The following is a 22,356-nucleotide window of genomic DNA, read 5'->3' on the forward strand; positions in this document are numbered from 1 at the left end:
ACGGTGTACGTTGTGTAAAGAGAAATACCAAGGGCTCAGAGAGGAGCTGGAGAGAGCCTGAAAGGTAAAGGTAACAGTCGTGCCTGTGGTGGTCGGAGCACTCGGGGCAGTGACCCCCAAACTAGATGAGTGGTTGCAACAGATCCCGGGAACAACATCGGACATCTCAGTCCAGAAATATGCAGTGCTGGGAACAGCAAGGATACTGCGCAGAACCCTCAAGCTTCCTGGCCTCTGGTAGAGGACCCGAGCTGAATGAGGGACGGACACCACCCGAGGGGTGAGATGAGGATTTTATATATATATATATATATATATATATATATACACACACACACACATACATACCTATACACACGTAGAGTGTGTGTGTGGGTGTGCTTGCATGGGTGGGTGTGAATGTCTGTGTATGTCTGTCAGTCAGTACCTGCAAACAGAAACAGGCCAACTATTGCCAATGTCTTGCAGAGGCACAAGGCAGAACATCAATTTGCTTTGTCTGTTCCATTATCATCCACACGCCACCAGAGGATCCTGCCTGTGAAAACAAATACATGAAGGAAATTATGAAGTTTTGCTCACAGATCTAAACTAGGCCAAACCAACACAGAGGAAATGAACTTATGTGGGGTGAGTGTTCTCCAACTCATCTGAGACCACATATGCAAGCCTTTTGTTTATTTGTATTATCCCATGCAGACATGCAGAATGACCACTGATCCTGCCCGTTTCATCCCAGGAAAACTGCTGTCAGCAAGAACTCCTTCACCACTGGTCTTACCTGGGCTGGAGCTCAGGACCATACTAAAATCAAAGGCTGACCAGAATAAACAATAGATTTTTCTGTCAGTCATTTTACTTTCTTGCCATTAGTTAACCAAGCAGCAGACGATTCTGTGCAGTGCCGTGGCCATTGAGAGGGCCTATCGGAAGTCATAATACCCATCCATCCACTATCTGATCCATATCCACCTCTTCAAAGTATACTCGCTGTCTGCTGGAATTAACATGAAGTTACATTCTCTTTTGCCACTCACCACAAATAATGGAGCAAGTAAAATGCCTAAAATAGAAACAAACGTTTTACCCGATGACGTGTTTTGTATAAAAGTGGTTTTGCCAGACTCCAAGCAGCAAATCTTTTTCAAGGGTCGTGTGTGTCGTGGAGCCTATTCCAACTGTCTTCGGGCAGTAGGCTCATACACACTGAACTGGTTGCCATCTAATCGCAGGGCACACAGAGAAGAACAACCATCCGGGCTTACACTCTCACCTAGGGACAATTTGGAGTGTTCAGTCAGCCTGCCCTGCATGTTTTTGGAATGTGGGAGAAAACCGGAGCACCCGGAGAAAACCCAAGATCTCTGCATTGTGAGGTCGACGCGCTGACCACTGGACCACCAGGCCTCCCAAAGTTGAAATAGTTTCATATTATTCTGCCATTTGTTGAAATTTCTGTCTGCCACTGCAGTAAACAAAGCCTGCTGCAAGTGGCCTATCAAAACACATTAAACTGTCATTTGTTTATTTGTCGGTCAGTCCTATCTTCCGTGGACCAGTCACACACCAATATGATATACTGTGCCAATTTTCACCCAATCCCGGTGTAGAGAAGGTTCCATTTATAGAGCGCCGGACGTCAAGCGGGCGATCCCTACTCGTATTTGTTTACGCAGTCATGCTGGCAGCATAATAGCAGTGACAGGCGAACTATTTACAATGGACTATCAACAACTATCGCAATGGCAGATGGGGAGGACTACAATGGTGAGTCCCTGCGATCATGTGCTGTAAGCGACGCGTCGGAGATGCAAAGTCAGTCTCTCTGACGCTGGAGAGCTACCAGCTAGTGCTATATCTTAGCCGTAGTTTTCCAATCACTGCATTGGGCTCTATTTTCGTTCATTGCTCAAGTCTGGCAGGAAGTGTGGTCTAAATATGTGCAGGTACAGACTCGACTGGGTTGTGGTATTTCCACAGATGTATGCAGCTTGGTGCAGTGAAACACAGGTATGAACACAGCTGCCTTGATGCCCTACCAATCAAAGCAGCTCCTCTCATTCCTATTAAAATTGGCATTTAAGAGGTGCGGTCCTTGATGAGACAGGTAGAAACGGATTTGCTTAAGTCCATGCAGGAGGTGGAAGCACGCAGGAACTGCAAGTAGACCTCGGGCAGATGATGTAAATTGGGAGATCATCTATGTGTTAACCACCGCAGCTGTGACGTGGCCAGCTTGATGATTTCAAAAGTATGTTCAACCCCTGATCCATTATTCAAGCCGCTGATAATCATGAGGGTCGCGGGCGTGCTGGAACCTATCACAGCCGTCTTCAGGCAGTAGGCTGGGGACACCCTGAGCATTCAATTTCAAATTAATTTCTACAATGATTCAGAGGATGCGATGCACGTCATTGTCATATTTAGGAATACAATGTCATCCACCACTCGTGTACGCGGAGCTCAAAATCGGCCTGGGAGCACCTTGATCAAATTCACCAAAGTCACGTTACACAACAGCAGTGCTTCTCAATTATTTTCATGACCCCCCCCCCCCCCCCCCCCCCCGCCGCCACCATCCAGGAAGAAGAAAACATCTCCCCTTGCCCCGAGCAACTATAAATAGTATCATTTGTCTATAAAATTGTTATAAGTACATATTTGCATAACACTGTATCCTTATTAACGTACAAGAGAACAAAAAAGAAAGACATATGGACCAACTTACAACAAAGAATAGCTTTAGTGACTGGAACAGAAAAGATTTTAAGATTTTAAATGCATCTGAAATTCAAAAGAAAATTGATCCTGGAACACCAGAACACCCACCAGAGCGGTCTGCCAAATTCCCAAACAGGCAAAAGAAGGTTTGCATTGGCTCAAAAACCAGATGCACCAGTTTTTGGCAAGAACAACTGCAACATATCTGAATATAGAGTCATTTACCTTGTTATTCTGCTATGGGTTTACTCTATTCTCACTGTCTGTCCCCTCACAAACCTTGTTCGGCAGTAAAAAAACAATGCAAACAACCACAGAGAAATTATTCTAAACTCCTCGATTGCACAATTGTTCCAGCATAAGAAGGCATTCAGATTCACGTTGCTGCATTGCCCTGGAGCTGTTTTAGCCACATTGCATGTTCAACAAAGAAAATGAAAAGAACGATTGATGGTTTACTCAACACAATTCTAAAAACAGCTCAAATCATCTATCTGAACTCTTGAGCGTGGGAGTCAAAACAGCTAAACTCATTGTATTTGTCAGTCAGGTGTTGAGAGGAATGCTGTTGATGTAGTGATCTTGATTCAAATGCTTTCAATGTATGAACGAACCAGATAAGTCTTGTACGGTACATCAATTTGTGATGATCTCAACAAACTTGTCAATCTCGGGAGGAAAATAAGTTGGTACAGATAATGTCAAGGGGGCTGTCAAGATTGCCCATCGGGCAAATTTGTGAATAGCTGTGCTCATCAGTAAAACTCCATATCTGGCATAAGTGCATCATTCTTGATATTTTCTCTACATCCATCCATCCATTTTCAACACCGCTTATCCTTGTCACGTTGGGTCCGAAGCGATAAAGTGATCGCTTCGTGCCCAACAAGATAATGAGGTGGATCCCCGAAAAAGCAGACAAAGAAAAGGTGTTCCGAGAACAAATGAATTTTAATACCAAACACAAAATACCCGTCCGGGAGCAACAAACAGAAAACGCTGGTCAAAATCAGGACCAGGAATAAAAGGAAGTAAACAGAAAACGCTTGCGAGAAAATGGCAAGGAATATGGTTGGTAATAATAGGAATAGACAATAGTAGATTTTAACGACGCGTAATCACAATCGCAAGGCTACACGGCAATGAATAGAATAGGGTAATAATCGAGAGAATTGGCACGGCGTTGAATTCTCCGGCAGTAAGTCAACTGCCCGAGCACAAAGATAAAGCCTGTGTAATTAGTCCTTGATGGGTGACAGGTGTGTCGGCGGTAGGCAGGAAAAGCCTGCCCCCTGCTGGCAAACACGGGACGTGACAGTACCCCCCCCTCAACGGACGCCTCCCGGCGGCCTACCCGGCTTGGTCGGATGAGCTGCGTGGAAGTCGCGCAGAAGGGACGGATCAAGGATCCAGGAGCGGGGCACCCACTGCCGATCTTCAGGCCCGTAGCCCTCCCAGTCGACCAGATACTGGAAACCCTTACCCCTGCGCCGAGAGTCCAGGACGGTACGAACCGTGTACACCGGGTCACCGTCGACGACCCGCGGAGGGGGGGGCGGAGTGGAAGGCGGAGCCAAGGGACTGGAAACCACTGGTTTGAGCAGGGAAACGTGGAACACGGGGTGAACCTTCATGGCGGGCGGCAGCCGGAGCCTGACCGTGACGGGGCTGACGATGGACTCGACCACGAACGGACCAGTGAATCGGGGCCCCAGTTTCGCGGACGTGCCGGCCAGGCGGAGATCCCTCGTAGCCAGCCACACCTCCTGCCCCACCACGTAAGTAGGTGCCGGGCGCCGACGACGGTCCGCGATCTGCTGGTTCCGGGTCGCCGTGCGGGCCAATGCAGCTCGGGCCTCTTTCCACACGCGGTGGGCTCGCTTGAGGTGATGCTGCACAGACGGGACCTCCACCTGTCCTTCCTGGGACGGGAACAGCGGCGGTTGATACCCGTAGGCCGACATGAAGGGGGACCTACCAGTGGCTGAAGAGACGAGGGTGTTGTGTGCGTACTCCACCCACGGTAGATGGTCGACCCAGGAGGAGGGACTGCGCAGGCATACACAGTGGAGGGCCGCCCCCAGATCCTGGTTGGCACGCTCGGCTTGTCCGTTGGACTGGGGGTGATATCCTGAGGTCAGACTGACCGTGGCCCCGAGGGATCGGCAGAACTGCTTCCATACGCGGGACACGAACTGGGGCCCCCGGTCCGAGACGATGTCCGTCGGGATCCCATGGAGACGGAAGACGTGTTGGACTAGGAGGTCGGCGGTCTCCAGTGCAGATGGCAACTTAGACAGCGGAACAAAATGAGCCGCCTTAGAGAACCGGTCCACGATGGTGAGGACGACCGACCGCCCACGGGATGGAGGAAGGCCCGTGACGAAATCCAGGGCGATGTGTGACCAAGGTCGAGGAGGGATGGGCAATGGCTGGAGCAGGCCTGCCGGAGGCCTATGTGAGACCTTGCCGCAGGCGCAGGCGGAGCAGGCATTGATATAGTCCACCACATCCTTCCGAAGCTCCGGCCACCAGAACCGCTGGGTGACGAGATGCACAGTCCGGTTCACCCCAGGATGGCAGGCCACCTTGGACCCGTGCCACCACTGCAACACCTCCGAGCGCAGAGGTGGGGGAACAAACAATCTCCCTGTGGGGCATCCAGCCGGGACCTGGACACCATCCAGGGCTTCCTGGATCTTCTGTTCAATCTCCCACCTCAACGCCCCCACGATGCACCGGGTCGGGAGGATGGTCTCTGGTGACCGGTCCCTCTCCACGGGGTCGTGGAGACGGGAAAGGGCATCGGGCTTGGTGTTCTTAGAGCCAGGAGAGTAAGTGAGGATGAAATTAAACCGGGTTAAGAATAGTGCCCAACGGGCCTGACGGGGGTTGAGTCTTTTAGCCGAGCGGAGATATTCCAAGTTCTTGTGGTCGGTGTAGACCGTGAACGGTTCCTTAGTCCCCTCGAGCCAGTGGCGCCATTCCTGTAGGGCGACGATTACAGCTAGCAGTTCACGATTGCCCACATCGTAGTTGGACTCTGCTGTACTGAGTCGACGAGAGAAAAAGGCGCAGGGGTGCAATTTCTGGTCGACCGGGGAACGCTGCGACAGAACAGCCCCGACCCCTGAATCCGAGGCGTCCACCTCTACGACAAACGGGAAGTCCGGGTTAGCATGGTGCAACACCGGGGGATTTGTGAATGCGGCCTTTAAGCCAGAGAATGCCGACTCCGCAGCCGAGTCCCATTTGAATGGGATTTTTGTGGACGTCAGACGGGTCAACGGGAGTACCTTTTGGCTGTAGCCGCGAATAAAACGACGGTAGAAGTTAGCGAACCCCAAGAAGCGTTGCAACTCCTTCCGGTTAGTCGGTGTTGGCCAGTTCGTCACCGCCTCCGTCTTGGTGGGGTCTGCTCTCAGCTTGCCCTGCTCAATAATAAACCCCAGAAAGGAGATGACAGGTACATGGAATTCGCACTTCTCTGCCTTGACGAAGAGCCTGTTCTCTAATAAACGCTGCAATACCAGTCTGACGTGTCGCTTGTGTTCTTGGATAGATTGGGAAAAAATTAAAATATCGTCGAGATAGACGAAACAGAAAATGTTCAGCATGTCTCTCAACACGTCGTTGATGAGATTCTGAAAAACGGCGGGAGCATTTGTCAGCCCGAAGGGCATAACCAGATATTCAAAATGTCCGAGCGGGGTCTTAAAAGCAGTCTTCCACTCGTCACCTTTCCGGATGCGAACCAGGTGGTAGGCACTGCGTAAATCTAATTTTGAAAAGATTGTGGCTGATTGTAAAGGAGCGAAGGCGGAGTCTAGCAACGGTAGCGGATACTTATTTTTTACCGTGATGTCGTTCAGACCTCGATAGTCCACACACGGTCGCAGGGATTTGTCCTTTTTCTCAACAAAGAAAAACCCCGCACCTAACGGCGATCGCGATGGTCTAATTAGACCTGCAGCGAGCGAGCTGTTGATGTATTCCGTGAGTGCCTCGCGCTCGGGTTTAGACACCTGATACAGCCGTGAGGTTGGTAACGGAGCGCCCGCCTGCAGGTCTATGGCGCAATCGTAGGGTCGGTGCGGGGGCAAGGAGCGTGCGCGATCCTCGCTGAACACCTGTCGCAAGTCATGATAGCAGTCTGGCACTCCGTCAAGGCAGATAGTTTCGGGGATGTCGTCACCGGCACGTTCGTGCTGCCCTACGGCTGATCCTAGACAACGTTCATAACAGTTCCGGCTCCAACTCTCTATTGCCGGACGCTCCCAGGAAATTACGGGGTTGTGAGTCCTGAGCCAGGGCAAGCCGAGAATAACCGGGGCGTTACGACACTGCATTAAATGGAACCGTAGATGCTCAACATGGTTGCCGGATAATTTTAGTTTTAGTGGTTCTGTTCTTTGCGTCACGACCCCCAGGAGGCGCCCATCGAGATCACAAACCCGCTTCTTATCGGCCAACTTCTCGACATAACAGCCCAGGTCAGCGGCGAAGTCGGTATCCATAAAACAACCATCAGCCCCCGAGTCTATCAGAGCCCTAACCCGCCGCGATCGGGACCCCTCAAATATCTCACCCTCGAGTTCCAGTCTCCCGGTGTGTCCCGGCCGGGAGTCAGTTCGCCGAGGCGTGGGGGACTCTGCGCGGGGTCGGGACTCACAGTTTTTGGAGGGCGAGGATGGGGAATGTCCCGGTCGGCTGGGAGCAGCATGAGGTCCCCGTTGACAGCTGTCAGACCGAGCCCGATCGTCGAATCGGCGCCATCTCTGCTCCGGTCCTACGTTTTCGCCACCCAGCTGCATCGGCTCCTCCCCGCAGTACGTGGCACACCGGGACGGAGAACGATCACCTCCCCGCTCCCGGTTTCTCTCTCTCAGGCGGTTGTCCAGTCGCAGGGAGAGCTCGATTAACTCCTCCAGGTTGGAGCTGTGGTCGCGAGTCGCCAGCTCATCCTTGAGCTCGGTGTTTAATCCACGACGAAACAGTCCGCACAACGCCCGGTCGCCGTAGCCACTCTGGGCGGCCAGAATCTGGAACTCGATGGAGTAGTCCGCAACCGATCGCCTCCCCTGGTGGAGTTCAAGAAGCCGGCCCTCAGCCTCTCTGCCCCGCACGGGATGGTGGAACACCCGGCGAAACGCCGCCACGAAGCCGTGGAATGAAGACCGGAGGCTCGGCTTCGCGTCGCTTGTCGCCATCGCCCATGACGCCGCCGGACCTGTCAACAGGCTCATAATATATGCCACCTTCGCGGCGTCAGTAGCATAGAGGGATGGTTGCTGGTCGAAAACGAGCGAGCACTGGTGGAGGAAGTACCCACACTGCCCGTGCTCACCCCCGTAACGTGGGGGGTGTGGAAGCGAAGGCTCACTCATCATTGTGGGAAATGATGCGGGTGCCTCAGGGGTGGCAGGACGAATCACGGAGGGAGGTGCTCTCCGTTCCTCCACCCGTACAAGACGGGGTTCGAAATCATCGAACCTGTGAGCCAGCATGGAAACCGCGCGGCTGATTTCCGCAATGGCTTGGCCCTGCTGACTCAACTGTTGCTCTCGGCAGGGCAGAGCGGAAAAAATCCTTTCTAAGTCTGCGGGATCCATGGTGGCCGGAGAATTCTGTCACGTTGGGTCCGAAGCGATAAAGTGATCGCTTCGTGCCCAACAAGATAATGAGGTGGATCCCCGAAAAAGCAGACAAAGAAAAGGTGTTCCGAGAACAAATGAATTTTAATACCAAACACAAAATACCCGTCCGGGAGCAACAAACAGAAAACGCTGGTCAAAATCAGGACCAGGAATAAAAGGAAGTAAACAGAAAACGCTTGCGAGAAAATGGCAAGGAATATGGTTGGTAATAATAGGAATAGACAATAGTAGATTTTAACGACGCGTAATCACAATCGCAAGGCTACACGGCAATGAATAGAATAGGGTAATAATCGAGAGAATTGGCACGGCGTTGAATTCTCCGGCAGTAAGTCAACTGCCCGAGCACAAAGATAAAGCCTGTGTAATTAGTCCTTGATGGGTGACAGGTGTGTCGGCGGTAGGCAGGAAAAGCCTGCCCCCTGCTGGCAAACACGGGACGTGACAATCCTGAACAGGCTGCTGGAGCCTCTCCCAGCTGTCTTCGGGCAGAAGGCAGACTACATCCTGAACTGGTCTTCAGTCAGTCGCAGGGCACATGTAGAGACAAATAACCATTCACACTCACATCGACACCATCACTGAATGGGAATCGATTGCACGCTGCCCACTCACAAATCAGGCGAGTGTACCACTACACCATTCATTCATTCATTCATTCATTCATCTTCCAAGCCGCTTGATCCTCACTAGGGTCGCGGGGGGCGCTGGAGCCTATCCCAGCTGTCTTCGGGCAGTAGGCGGGGGACACCCTGAATCGGTTGCCAGCCAATCGCAGGGCACACAGAAACGAACAACCATTCGCACTCACACTCACAACTAGGGACAATTTAGAGTGTTCAATCAGCCTGCCACGCATGTTTTTGGAATGTGGGAGGAAACCGGAGCACCCGGAGAAAACCCACGCAGGCCCGGGGAGAACATGCAAACTCCACACAGGGAGGCCGGAGCTGGAATCAAACCCGGTACCTCTGCACTGTGAAGCCGACGTGCTAACCACTGGACTACCGGGCCGTACACCACTACACCAGTGTTTCTCAAATAGTGGAACGCGCCACCGTGCCGAATATTGCAGAATATTGCCAACAATCATGCCACCTTGTGACATGTGAATCAAATGTCTGTATTTTTGTTTTGCTGCATAAAGTTTTTTTTTTGTTTAATATTGTGCTCTTGAGATAATGTTGGTGATTAGTTTGAACGCGTTATTAGTTATTGATTTTATGTAATTGTATTTTTCAGTATCGTATGGTTTTACATGGTTAGTCAAAAAATATTTATTGTTAAATTAAGGATTTCATGTTATTTTTGAATTTCAGATGCACTTTAATTCTTTTCTGTTCCAGTTACTAAAGCTATTCTTTGTTGTAAGTTGGTCCATATCTTTTTTTATTCTCTTATACGTTAATAAGGATACAGTGGTATACAAAGGTGTACTTATAACAATTTTATAGACAAATGATACTATTTATCGTCGTGCGGGGGTGGGGCGAGATGTTTTCCTCTTCCTTGGGGGGTGGCATGACAGAAAATAATTGCGAACCACTGGACTACACCATCAGCAACTTTTCATTACATATAAAGGGAAATTGCATCAGAAACGTTTCCAATTGGAATGCAAAGAGATGCTACAGAATAGTTGAATTGAGGAATATACTACTCGTTAATACAGCAAGGCAGCATGGTGAAGTAGGGGTAAGCACATCTCCCTCATAGTTGAGGTTTTCTCAAGGTACTCTGACTCATTCCTGCATTTCAAAAACACATATGTGAATAGTTTTTTGTCTTTACATGCTCTGCAATTGCCCGCCAAAGTCGGACACTGTACAGATGTGGACAATTGGATTTGTTACACAGCAAGAGATGACTTCAGATTCGTTTCAATTTGACACTGAGATGAGGTGCAGTCCATGCATATTGACAGTGACAAATGACACTGATGTGAAGATGTAGATTTGTAAAACAATTGAAAATTGCTACAAGGAGAATGCCAGGCAAGTAGGAGGCAATGTCGCTTTGTGAAGAAATAAGCAGGGCAACTGTAATGCATGCAGTTTCACTGAATGCGTCTACTGTGTACATGTACACCTGGCTGGAGAACAGTAAGGGTGCCTTTACATGAGAATGATCTCATCAAAACAAGAGTCTTGGTTTCCTTTTCAAAGAACAATATAATCAATCATTCACACAGAGCAGCTAAAACAACCTCCATTTTGCATACGAAAAGTAAATTTGTCCAAATGCGCATTTGTAATGCTCTACGCACCAAGTACTGTATTTGGTTTTAGAAAGGTTTGCCAAAAAGACAGCTTTTTGCAGTTTTCAGTTAAAAGGCCATCTCATTAAATGGCCCCTAAATTTCTATCCATGCCATCAGTGATACAGGAAGGATTTTTTCGCTCATCATTCTGATTCAACAACAGGTGGAAATAGCCTAATCCTCCAAAAATAACAGGGTAAAATTTTGTTATTGGTTTTATCTCAGCCCAGAACAATCATCATGGTCAGATGCAGTTTAACTATACAAGGAGAATAATTTTCAAATATACAAGGGGTAGGGAACTCTGGTTCCTCGAGGGTCATATCCTGCCTGTTTTACCTCTCTCTCTACTTCAACAGACCTTATTCAAACGATCAGATCATCATCAAGCTCTGTAGACGATCAATTGAAGCAGGTGTGTTGGAGTAGGGAGATATCTAAAACAGGCAGGAAGCAGAGTACACTACCGCAATGTTTTTTACCCTTACTAGCATTCATACGATTTCAATTGGCTAGTTATAGGTCAATTGCACTCTTTCACGGATTTAGCGTTGATTTGACGACTCCAAGTCTCATCTGCATGACATGATGTGCACCTGTACAATGGAACGGTGTGGAATTCACTGTAGACTCATTTGAGGCAACTCGTCATGATAATTAAACATGCATTCATGTGAAAGTGTGCACAGTATTATTTCCTGCTCTGGAATGATTTCAGCCTTGTTTTGTTGATTCTCATTGAGCTCTTTATTGCTAGCGTGATCATAAACGGGTCATAAGCCACCAGTGTGGGTGTTATGGAGAAGAGGGAAGTGGGAGATGAGGTGTTGGCTTGTGTGGGATAAGATCCTCGATGTGCTTGGCGTGGGTGGGTGGCTGTTAATGGCACAGCTAATATTTTATGCCTGTGTATGCGTGCTGCTGTAATGTGATGACACGCTTCTTCGCTTCCATAATGGTGCCATAGTGGAGAAATGAAACCTAGGAAAAAGCAGAATTTACAGCCCCATGCTGCTGTGTTGAGCTCCAGTTAAAAATCATACACAGAAGCATTATCCTGCTTTTTCTGAATATTGTAACACAGGAAACTGAAACATTGGCAGTTCCGGTTTTGAAAGATTTATCGCTCATTTCTCTGTATGATACGTTTTGCACGCCGCTCATAACCACATAATTTCCACAAGTTTCAACAATCAGAATACATGTCAAGTGAATCAAAGAGTAAAGGCTGATATGGTAGTGAAACAGTCCCACTGCTTATTATCAAGAAGAATAGGGGCTTGCTCGTTTTGCTCATCAGTCCTTCTCGAGTTACCGTTTGCATCCCCCGAGACATAACAGTACCACTGTACTGAGACGCACGAATAAAGTCAAGTAAACACATCAGAATCAAGTAAGCAAGCCACACAAAAGACCTTCCTCCCATGACCAAGGTCGGGCACGGACAAAAAACGGGGAGAATGACAGCATATAAATCCTCTGACAAATGTCAAATCAATATCCTGCATTTCCTTTGTTGCAACTGTTTTGACTTGCCGGCATCATGGGATTATTTGTAAATGCAAAAATTCTCAGAGGATGGAGGCGAGGGAGTTTGCACCACCCCACCCTCGATTCCCTCCAAACACACCTGGGGAGGAAAAATAAGTGTATGAGTGGTTGATTGGTTGGTTGGAAGCTGCGTGTTTGTAATTTGTAGAGGTTGTGTGTGTCTCAAGTGCATGGGGAAAACCTGCTTGTGTACTTGTTTTGCAGAAACAGCCTGAGAACTGCCACCTCTGCCTGTGCAACATGTTCACCTCTTGGTGTTGTGAAAACAACCTGAAACGTTGGCATGGCTGAAGCATGTTGCACCTGAGAGCATGATATGCCAAAGATAGTCGGTGCAAAATGATTCTGCTGTTTAAAACTCACAGGTGCATTCAAATGAATTAAATTCTTGAGCAAAACCTAATTAGTTCCAGTAGTTCAATTGAAGAAGTGGAATCATTCGATAGGTTCACGACACACGGTCAAACATTTCATTTTATTTTTTAGAATTGTCATGATTATAGTTCAGTGTTTATATGATATTGAACAAAAAACTGAATTTGTATTGTTGTTCTATGTGACTCGCTGTTATTTTGCAGCTTCTCGCGGACTGTTTGCAGACTTTTTGCGGACTATTTTTTTTAACATGTTATGTTAAATAACATATGTTAATTGATGACATGAGTCATGATGGCTGTTTGAAAGTGCTCTATAAATACATTTGAGTTGAGTTGAGTTGAGTTGAGTTGTGGCTACTGCACTGATGGGAGGATAACACCTGAACTATTGGTGGCTGCCGGCATGGCAAAGTTTTGTCCCGAACTAATACATTGTCAAGCTTAGTGGGCAAAGGGTAACATTTTTCGAAGAGAAGTGCATCAACATCTGTTACAGTGAGTGTGGTTGATCCCATGCATGCTGCTGAGGCCTCATGTCTCTGAAAATTAAAGCAACCCTATCCAATCCCCTGTAAGGGAGTGTGCGCTACTCTGGAGGGGGCTTACCTTTGAATCAAACTAGCACACTAGCTTGATGTCTTCTGTCTTTTTCAGCTTGACTCAGAAGATACGTGTGACTCACTTTAAAAGCTCCCATTCTTAAAAAGAGAGACTTTGAACTGGTCCATGGCAAACAAAAAAAAAGATTGTTGACCACTGTGTAGTGCAGTGCACACCCATATATTGAAAGGCAGGTGGATGTAAGCGCAGTAAAGCAGGCAATGTTAGGTATGGGTTGAGGGAGTCTTAATTCAGGAATTTATTTGCAAAATGCAACAAGGAGACTGAGTGCCACGATCAAATATCATCATTAGAAAGGTTCACCCCCAAACAAACATGAAAATTCAAAATGCAAGATGAACAAAGAAACAGACACGCCACCACAGAAGACCGGTGACAATGACCAGAGACAGGGTGAATGAAAACCAGGAAATAAATAATCAGACTTATGAAACAATTAGGCACACCATAACAAGACACAAGTGACTGGAAGGAGCTGATTGGTTGATATTAAGGGAGCAAAACTGATGTAACCAAGTGGAAACAAAAACACCACAAGTAGACAGGGAAGGCATGAACAAGAGACCCATACAGGAACACCAAATTCATGATAGCACACAAATACTAAGACCAAAACACAAATGTTGTGGTGCTGTTTCAGAGTAAACGAACACCAAAACTTAAAAACACACATCATAACAAAATGTACATTTTACGTGTTCCCTATGACCTCCCACAGAAAAAGAAACCTGAATAAATATGATGCCCCTTGCTGTTTCTGACTTTTCCAGCTGTCTTCATTCTTGTGCAGCGTGGGCCACACAATAGATTGATCATGGCTCAGTATTAGAAATTGCAAAACAAGGACTGATTTCACAAAGCTTCTATCGTGAGTACTACAATCTAACGCAACTGAAAGCTTTATTGATCTCCCTTGTGACTAATGAGATTGGAAGCAGCATTCCCAACACAACTGATAGTATTCTTTTCGGGCTAAATCACAGGATTAGATTAAGGTCCACATTCTTCTCATCTCAACCTGTCACAGTCCCATATGTGCCACTCGGCCACAAGTGAAGCGATGGGAGAATGAAAGACAAAAAGCCCACCTTCCAGATGTGTTAGATCCAACCGAATGTCTATGCTAAAGTCAGAAAGGCTCACAAAAGGAGTGGAAGATGAGGGCTGTGATGGGCAGACCGTCACATCTTGAGGAGGACAAAAGAGTGGGGTGACAACCAGCCGGTGGACAGAAGGTCCATTTCCACTCGCACAAAAGAACCGTGGCAATGAAGCAGATTAACAACTCTGTGTGACCATTGTGAAGGCTTTAGTCTAAATGGAAAGATTTTACACTGTGCTCTGTGTGTGTGTGTGTATGTGTGTGCGTGTGTGTGAGTGTGTGCGTGTGCGTGTGCGTGTGCGTGTGTGTGTGCGTGCGTGCGCGCGCGTGTGTGTGTGTGTGTGTGTGTGTGTGTCTTTCTCAAATCCTTTGCACTCTCCCATCGGGAAAAGATGATCCTCTTTATTTCCTTCCTTTCATAGGCAGGTATATACTCACTTTCTTCTGAGCCTTTCATTAATCCCTATTCAAAGGCCAGATGAGACAGCTGGCTTTTCAGGCATTTTTTTTCAGAACACTTGAATTTTAAATTTAAGGAAAACTGCCTATCCTCTTTTTCCTGTACAGTATGAGACGGCGCTCTAAGTTATCTGTGTGAAATTGCATTTATATTATGTGCCGTCTATCATGTCACAGTAGTTCTGTAGCATTCTTTTTCAGTACCTATTTGGGCTGGTGTGTGAGCGCTCGCGTTTGATTTATTCTCTCTCGGTCAACATTTATGCATTTGTATTTAGCCCCATCTAACGGTCAAATTTTAATATCGCAGTCATGACTTCTTTTTTTTGTTAACTGGTGGGAATGTGAGTGTGAGATAAGATGGCGACCAGTTCAGGGTGTACCTCGCCCCTCAGTCAAAGACAGCTGGCATAGACTTCAGCACAACCCCGACGTTTATTACTTTAGGCGATACAGAACTGTAAAACAATTAAATATTACCCGTGAAAAACATGTCAAATGAACCTGGTTATGTTTGGCAGAGCAGGAGTTATAAAATAATGGGTAATTTATACACTACCTAATTTATGTCAGGTACAAGTGTGATTCCAAAAAAAAGTCAAATGTTCCTGCACGCAAAAAAAGAAAAAACAACGGTAGTATCTACTCAATAAATAGCAATCCATGTCCAATTCCAATTTATAATTCTATTGTAAAAGTAATTATTTCATTATAAAACTGGATAACGTTTTATAATTAAAGATTTATGTAAATGTTGTTGTAATCTTTGTCTCAAATATCCATCCATCCATTCTCTGACCCACGAAACAGCACCACAGCAAATCTTTTTCATCCATCTATCCAGCCATCCATTTTCGTATCCGCTTATCCGAATGAGGGTTTCGGGCATGTTGGAGCCTATCCCAAATGTCTCCGGGCAGCAGTCAGGGAACACCCTGAACTCGTTGCCAGCCAATCACAGGGCACATATGGACAAAAAAACATTCACACTCACAGTCACACCTGCCGACAATTTAGAGTGTAAAGAACCTGCACCATAAAGAACCTATGGTGCAGGTCTTTGGAATGTGGGAGGAAGCCGGAGTATCCAGAGAAATCCCATGCAGGCACTGGATAAACACGCAAACTCCACACAGGAAAGCAGGAGCCGGTTTCCAACCATGTAACTCTGCACTATGAGGTCTGCGTGCTAACCAGTCGACCGCCCCTCAATAAATATATGCTGTAAAAATAACTGATAGAATCCACTCAATCAATGTATCGTCAAAATTTGCAGCCACTTTCAGTGGATGAATGTAAATCATATATTTGGGTAAAGGGTATCTTAATTAACGCCATGTCACTGTTTTCTGAAGGAAGATTTCTGATCCCCCCGTTTCTTTTGATGCTGTGGCAGCAGGATATGAATGGTAAGACTGTTCAAGAGCTAGCAAGAGTCAGTAAAAGCCATTCACCTTTTTACTCATATTGTTTAGAAGTAAGGGCGGCTTGTAGCCCAGTGGTTAGCACGTCAGCTTCACAGTGCAGAGGTACCGGGTTCGATTCCAGCTCCGACCTCACTGTGTGGAGTTTGCATGTCCTCCCCGGCCCTGCGTGGGTTTTCTCTTTGTGCCCCGGTTTCCTCCCACATTCCAAAAAATGCATGGCAGGCGGATTGAACGCTCTAAATTGTCCTGAGGTGTGAGTGTGGGCGTGCATTGTTGTTTGTCTCTGTGTGCCCTGCGATTGGCTGGCAACCAATTCTGGGTGTCCCCCGCCTACTGCCCGGAGACGGCTGGGATAGGCTCCAGCACCCCCCGCGACCCTAGTGAGGATCAAGCGGTTCGGAAGATGAACGAATGAATGCATATTTAGAAGTAGACAGATTCGCCAAAATAATCCAATGGTGTGTTATAATGTTTTTATGATGTATTTTTCCCTGTTATTGTCGTCAATTCTTCGTTCTTCCTGCACGTTCTCTTAGTCCACACTCCAGTCTCGCTGGAGGCGGTAATGCATCATTAAGCTGGTGCTAGTTTGCCATGATGCCATCCCCGAACGAACCGTAGAACATGATGATTTCTTCATCTCCTCTTGAGGGCGCTGAATACTAAGGCACGTTCTGTACGTCGGTTGTGTAAAACTGACGTCAATCGCCAAGGTTGTTTTGTGTGTTGTCGAACAGGAGTGCGACAACCAACCTCGGACAGAACCGATGACTCACAAGTCAGTTTGTACGCCAGACGCTCTAATGTTGCTCACCTTCAAGTTGTTTGGATCGGACAAGGCAAGCTAGGACATCTGCTAGCTTCTTTATACCAAGCTCTGCTACCGACACTTGGAGCGTGTGAATTGGTCAGTCGAGCTCAAACAAGGTAATTGTTGCACTTGATAGAACGCCGAAAAGTATGAGAGTTACGACATTTGTATGTCTCTTTGAGTTTTGGGATGTGATGTGCTTGTAAAGCAAAATCAGCAACAACATGACTTGCTCAAATCGTCCGGTGTGTTTTCTGGCTTTTCCCGACAGTAGTCATGGTGTTAGTACACAGCTATTGTGAAGCCGGATTTCCCATCTCCCACACGTGGGTGGACGAAGGAATCGCCCCCTGCTTTTACTTCACTCTGGTCCCTGCTGTCCTGCTCACCATCTCTATCTTCCTCGGCACCGTCCACTTCATCTTCTACCAGAAGTATGGCACAGCAATGGAACCCAAGTTCATCCCCCGCTCGCGTCTCTACACATTTCAAGTGGCAATTTCCAGCCTTGTCTTGGTTCAGTTTCTGGGTGGGGTGATTTGGCGAGCCACCCAAGGAGACCAGCTCCCAGGCTATGTGCTGCTCTATGGCTGCTTCTCTGCCATAGCCTGGGTTTGGGCGCTTGCCTTGCTTATTGTGGAGAGGCGCAGGGCTCTGGTCATGGATCGAACACGGGGCCACAGCGCAGCGCTACTGCTGTTCTGGGCAACGGCGTTCGCAGCTGAGAACCTGGCATTCGTTTCCTGGTTCAGTCCTCACTGGTGGTGGGGCCTGGAAGACAATCAGCAACTGGTGAGAGACACTGAAATTTTGGGCAAAACACCAGGTGCACCAAAACAATCTTATAGACCCAAGAATGTTTATTGTTGCAGGACAGTAATGTAAAATTGTACTGCAACATACAGATCTGTAATATTATTGCCCGTTTCATGTTGGTAAACTGAAGGTGACCGAATTATTAGAGACAACGGAAACATTAGTATGATGTAACGTTGTCAACCACACTGCAAATAACAACCACAATAATAAATACCTTTCTGAACCTGTTGATTAGAACTTAATATTATTATCATTGTAAAGGTAGCTATTTTGATTCAGTTTTTCCTCATTAATCTTGTTAGATTGTGTGTGTCTTCAATTGGGTTTTTATCATGAAAGTCTCTTCCTCCCCTCAGTAATGTGATCTTTTATTTTTTTTGGTCAAATTGGAGTGGGTCAAAGTATCGTACATTGCTCGTTGCCTCAATTTAGTGTTAATATTTACTAGTGAGGACTTGCCTTCCAGTTTAGTGGGTCAGAGTCTGTTTGTTTACAATAGGTGTGTTATTTCCTCAAAGTCAATGTTGTCAGTCCTGTATAATGAGATTGCTGCCCTGACTTGCAGTAATGTAAAAAGTACTTTAGATGAAGGGCTGTGAGATGCAGGCTCTGCTCCTTTTTTGCTGAGTCACTGTCTAACGTTCAGCTACAAGAAACTGTCAGTAAGAGGCCACATCTTGCCCCTCCCACTCCAACGACTTAAAACGTGGCCTGCCTCATGTGGACAGGCTTAAGTCATCAGAATCAGAATCATCTTTAATGGCCAAGTATGTAGAACACACAAGGAATTTGTCTCCGGTATAACACGCTGCACTAGTATCATCGTAAACAACAAAATCATTGAACCATTTTAGAGTAACCAGTCATTTACAGGTTAACGTTCATATTGATGTTTATTCTAACTGTCCATGAAATCTCTTAGGTGCAGTTTGGTTTATGGCTGATGCGCTATGTGGGCACAGCACTGCTCTTCTTTGTTGGTCTTAAGGCCCCAGGGCTTCCAAGGAGACCATACATGCTGCTTATAAATGAAGATGAGCGTGACATTGAGCAGAGTGGACAGGTAATGATGAGCAAAAAAACAAAAACTAAACGCATTCTCTCTACAGTAGTCCATTCGGTAATTTTGACTGGCTTCATGTCATCGTCTCAGAGCCTCTTGGGCAGACCAGATGAGAACCAGTCGACTTGGCGGGGCTTCACACAGAAGTCCAGGCTGCTGTTACCTTACATGTGGCCTCGGGGCAGTGTCTGGCTCCAGCTGCTTGTCCTCTTCTGTTTGGTGCTGCTGGGAGTTGAGAGGGCAATCAACGTCTTTGTTCCAATTTACTACAAAAATATAGGTATGTGTATACCAACAGGAGTGGTTTGTCTTTACCTGATGCTTCATGTTTTTAATCATTACTTTTCTGTCTTCTTCCCCTTCTCAGTCAATGAACTGACTGATGGCACCAGCTGGAACACTCTGACCACCACTGTGTGTATTTATGTCCTGTTAAAGTTCATGCAGGGCGGAGGTGCAGGTATGACAGACCTTTTCACACACTAGATGCTGAGTTAGTTCTTGGGTTTCATGTAAGAGTGTGTGTGTCGGTCCCTTACTAAGTGTGCAAGTACCCACCTGCACACATTAACAAACCGCTTATGACCCCCCCCCCCACACACACACACACACAATGTGTGGAGCAAGTTTTGACTAGTAGCTCTGCATTGATATTCCCATATTAAACCAGAAACGGTCCATGCAAAGCACCATATGTAGAAAACTATTTATCTATGAACCACCAACTCTACTTCACCGTGTAACAACATCAAAAGACAAATATTTTGCGACATGAAAATTAAGGTGAAAAGTGTATGCGCCATTCAAGACCACGAAGACCTTCTCTTGCAGGCGCCTCGGGTTTTGTCAGCAACTTGCGTTCCTTCCTGTGGATCCGTGTGCAGCAGTTCACCAACCGTATGGTGCAAGTACGTCTCTTTGCCCACCTGCATGCCCTCTCACTACGCTGGCACCTGGGCCGCAAAACCGGCGACGTGCTGAGAAGCATCGACCGTGGCACCTCGTCCGTCAACAGCTTGCTCAGGTGGGATGGCTGCGCTAATGAAGTCAACAAACTGCTGTATTTTTAGTTGTTTCATCCACTCTTCTCTTTTATGACAGTACTTAAAAGCTGCAGATAAACAAATTTACATTTCACATTCTATGGTACGATGTGATTGAGGCAAAATTCGTCAATGGCTCAAGTGATCCAGCAGATGGATCGGGGATATTCAGGCGTCACAAAACTATCATCCCACACCGATGCTTTCTGTTTTCAATATGCCATGCTTCAGGAATAACGATATTATTCAAAGGTCTGCTCTCCTTCAATGGCTTTGTGGTTTGAGTCATTTTGGCCTAATCTACGTGAATTTTTTTTCACAAATAACCATATTACGTGCCCAGGGTTTGTTTTTCATGCTAAAGTAGGGAAATTAGACTGAAAGATGTGTTTTTCTCCACAGCTACATTGTGTTCAGCATCATCCCAACAATTGCTGACATTGTTATATCCATCATTTACTTTATCACCAATTTCAACGCGTGGTTTGGCCTCATTGTCTTTGTGTGCATGACCCTCTACCTCAGTGAGTAACATCAGTTGGTGCTTCAGAGATCCTCAATTTTTCTCAGTCACTCCCAGTAAAAAATCTTGTGTCTGTCCACCAGCTTTGACAATCATTATCACCGAGTGGAGGACCAAGTACAGACGGGATATGAATCAGCAGGACAACATTGCTAAAACTAAAGCTGTCGACTCCTTGCTGAACTTTGAGACGGTGAAATACTACAATGCAGAGAACTATGAAGTCAGCCGCTTTGAAGATGCCATTTTAAAATACCAGGTATGAAACAGCCCACATATATTGATTGAAAAAAAAATCCATGTCTTTTTCAAATACTGTATAAGACACATTTATTTGAAAAAAAAACATCTACATTATGGTGGATAGGAGGCTCGGCTAAAGACAGTTTATCGCATGGTCGTACCTAGGGGTTGTGAAAAAGGTGTACCTTCACTCCCATATGACATTTAATGTTGAATGCTACAAATTTACATCGACTAATATGGTGGTTTTGACATCGTTCCCCCACAAAACTAAGGAACAATTAATATATTCCACACATGTGGCCTTCTGGACTTTAGGGGTTATGGTCCTTATTTATACTCCAAGCCTCTCATAGTTACGAGACATATGTCCGATCACGTGTTGTCTATGATATACCGACTATGACGCCGTTTTACAAACTCAGAAATAACATAATGGATTCTAAGCCTGCGTCATTTCCCATTTGGAAAAGAGGAGAAAATCTCAGCTTTAGCTGAAGCTCACCATTTGTCAAAAAGTGTTCCCTTATCCCATGCGAGCTCAACATAATGTGCGGTTTGGAGCTTTTCTGTGATTTGAATATGCAATACAAGATAAAAGAATCAAACACACGAGGTGAGTGGAGACGTAAGTGGGCTCAAGCCAAGCGCCACAACAGAGAAAAAGAACAATTTCAGTACACCGGTTAATGTAAATAATGTAGTCACTGTGTGTAATGGTTGTGGTATCTTCCCACTGTAGTCGTCAGAGTGGAAGACACAGGCCTCCTTGGCCCTCCTCAACCAAACCCAGAACCTGATCATTGGAGCAGGTTTGCTCGCCGGCTCCCTGCTCTCTGCCTATTTTGTGACAGAAGGAAAGTTCCAGGTGCTGATATTCACATGGGAAGTTGGGTGTTTGGAATAAATGTCTCAGCAATGCAAGCTTGAATTGCTCCATGTGTTCTCTCAGGTTGGTGATTTTGTTCTGTTTGGAACATACATCATCCAACTCTATACCCCTCTCAACTGGTTTGGTACCTACTACAGGTAAGAACATGCAACTCCTTGTGCTTTAGGTAGCAATCATTTGCTGTTATTCAAGCAACTTTTTCTTGTTGTTCCAGAATGATCCAAAATTTATTCATTGACATGGAAAGCATGATCAAGCTTTTTGAGGAGGAGGAGGAGGTACATCTGAATCTCACAGGTACTCCAACAGCTGTTATGCCCACTTTCCTAAAACAACTCTTTATTGCACGCAGGTGAAAGACACACTAAATGCTGTGGATTTTCACTACAAGCTGGGGAAAGTTCAGTTTGAGAATGTTTACTTCAGTTACACAAATGGGTGGGTTCCCCTCTGCTTTGCCATGCAAACATATGATGACAGGCAGTTCTGCTCAGTGGTTGTTCCCATTTTACAGCAAGGAGGTTCTCAAGGATGTCTCCTTTACAGTACTACCTGGACAGACTGTGGCCCTGGTACGACAACAAGTGTGTGAACGTAATCTCTGTGGGAAAAAAAAGGTAATCCTTGTTGAACCTTCCATAGGTTGGACCATCAGGGTCCGGGAAGAGCACCATCATCCGACTCCTCTTCCGCTTCTATGATGTTCAGGGGGGTAGCATTCACATTGACAGTCAGGACATATCCAAAGTAAGATTATGCTTACTTTCAGCGTGTGTGTTTCTGAAAT

General features: G+C 46.4%; 2 protein-coding genes across 3 annotated transcripts in view; one reads left to right on the forward strand and one right to left on the reverse strand.

Annotated features, from left to right (window-relative positions):
* The window catches only part of abcb6a (ATP-binding cassette, sub-family B (MDR/TAP), member 6a), a 139,137-nt gene that overhangs the window by 115,150 nt on the left and 1,631 nt on the right, over positions 1 to 22,356 (forward strand). The window contains exons 2-15 of one of the 2 annotated variants that reach the window (XM_052058725.1): positions 16,990 to 17,101; positions 17,243 to 17,778; positions 18,728 to 18,868; positions 18,959 to 19,148; positions 19,236 to 19,328; positions 19,700 to 19,892; positions 20,314 to 20,435; positions 20,518 to 20,693; positions 21,420 to 21,545; positions 21,630 to 21,706; positions 21,784 to 21,847; positions 21,922 to 22,007; positions 22,084 to 22,141; positions 22,212 to 22,316. In XM_052058725.1, coding sequence (XP_051914685.1) covers positions 17,263 to 17,778; positions 18,728 to 18,868; positions 18,959 to 19,148; positions 19,236 to 19,328; positions 19,700 to 19,892; positions 20,314 to 20,435; positions 20,518 to 20,693; positions 21,420 to 21,545; positions 21,630 to 21,706; positions 21,784 to 21,847; positions 21,922 to 22,007; positions 22,084 to 22,141; positions 22,212 to 22,316 — 1,947 coding nt within the window. In that variant the 5' untranslated portion in view covers positions 16,990 to 17,101; positions 17,243 to 17,262. Of the gene's footprint in view, positions 1 to 16,844; positions 17,102 to 17,242; positions 17,779 to 18,727; positions 18,869 to 18,958; positions 19,149 to 19,235; positions 19,329 to 19,699; positions 19,893 to 20,313; positions 20,436 to 20,517; positions 20,694 to 21,419; positions 21,546 to 21,629; positions 21,707 to 21,783; positions 21,848 to 21,921; positions 22,008 to 22,083; positions 22,142 to 22,211; positions 22,317 to 22,356 lie in introns of those variants that run through there. The other variant, XM_052058724.1, reaches the window with a different exon arrangement.
* The window catches only part of rpl31 (ribosomal protein L31), a 237,082-nt gene that overhangs the window by 89,783 nt on the left and 124,943 nt on the right, over positions 1 to 22,356 (reverse strand). The gene's annotated exons all lie outside the window — the stretch shown is intronic.

This window comes from Hippocampus zosterae, chromosome 2 (assembly GCF_025434085.1).
Source record: "Hippocampus zosterae strain Florida chromosome 2, ASM2543408v3, whole genome shotgun sequence".
Lineage (NCBI taxonomy): Eukaryota > Metazoa > Chordata > Actinopteri > Syngnathiformes > Syngnathidae > Hippocampus > Hippocampus zosterae.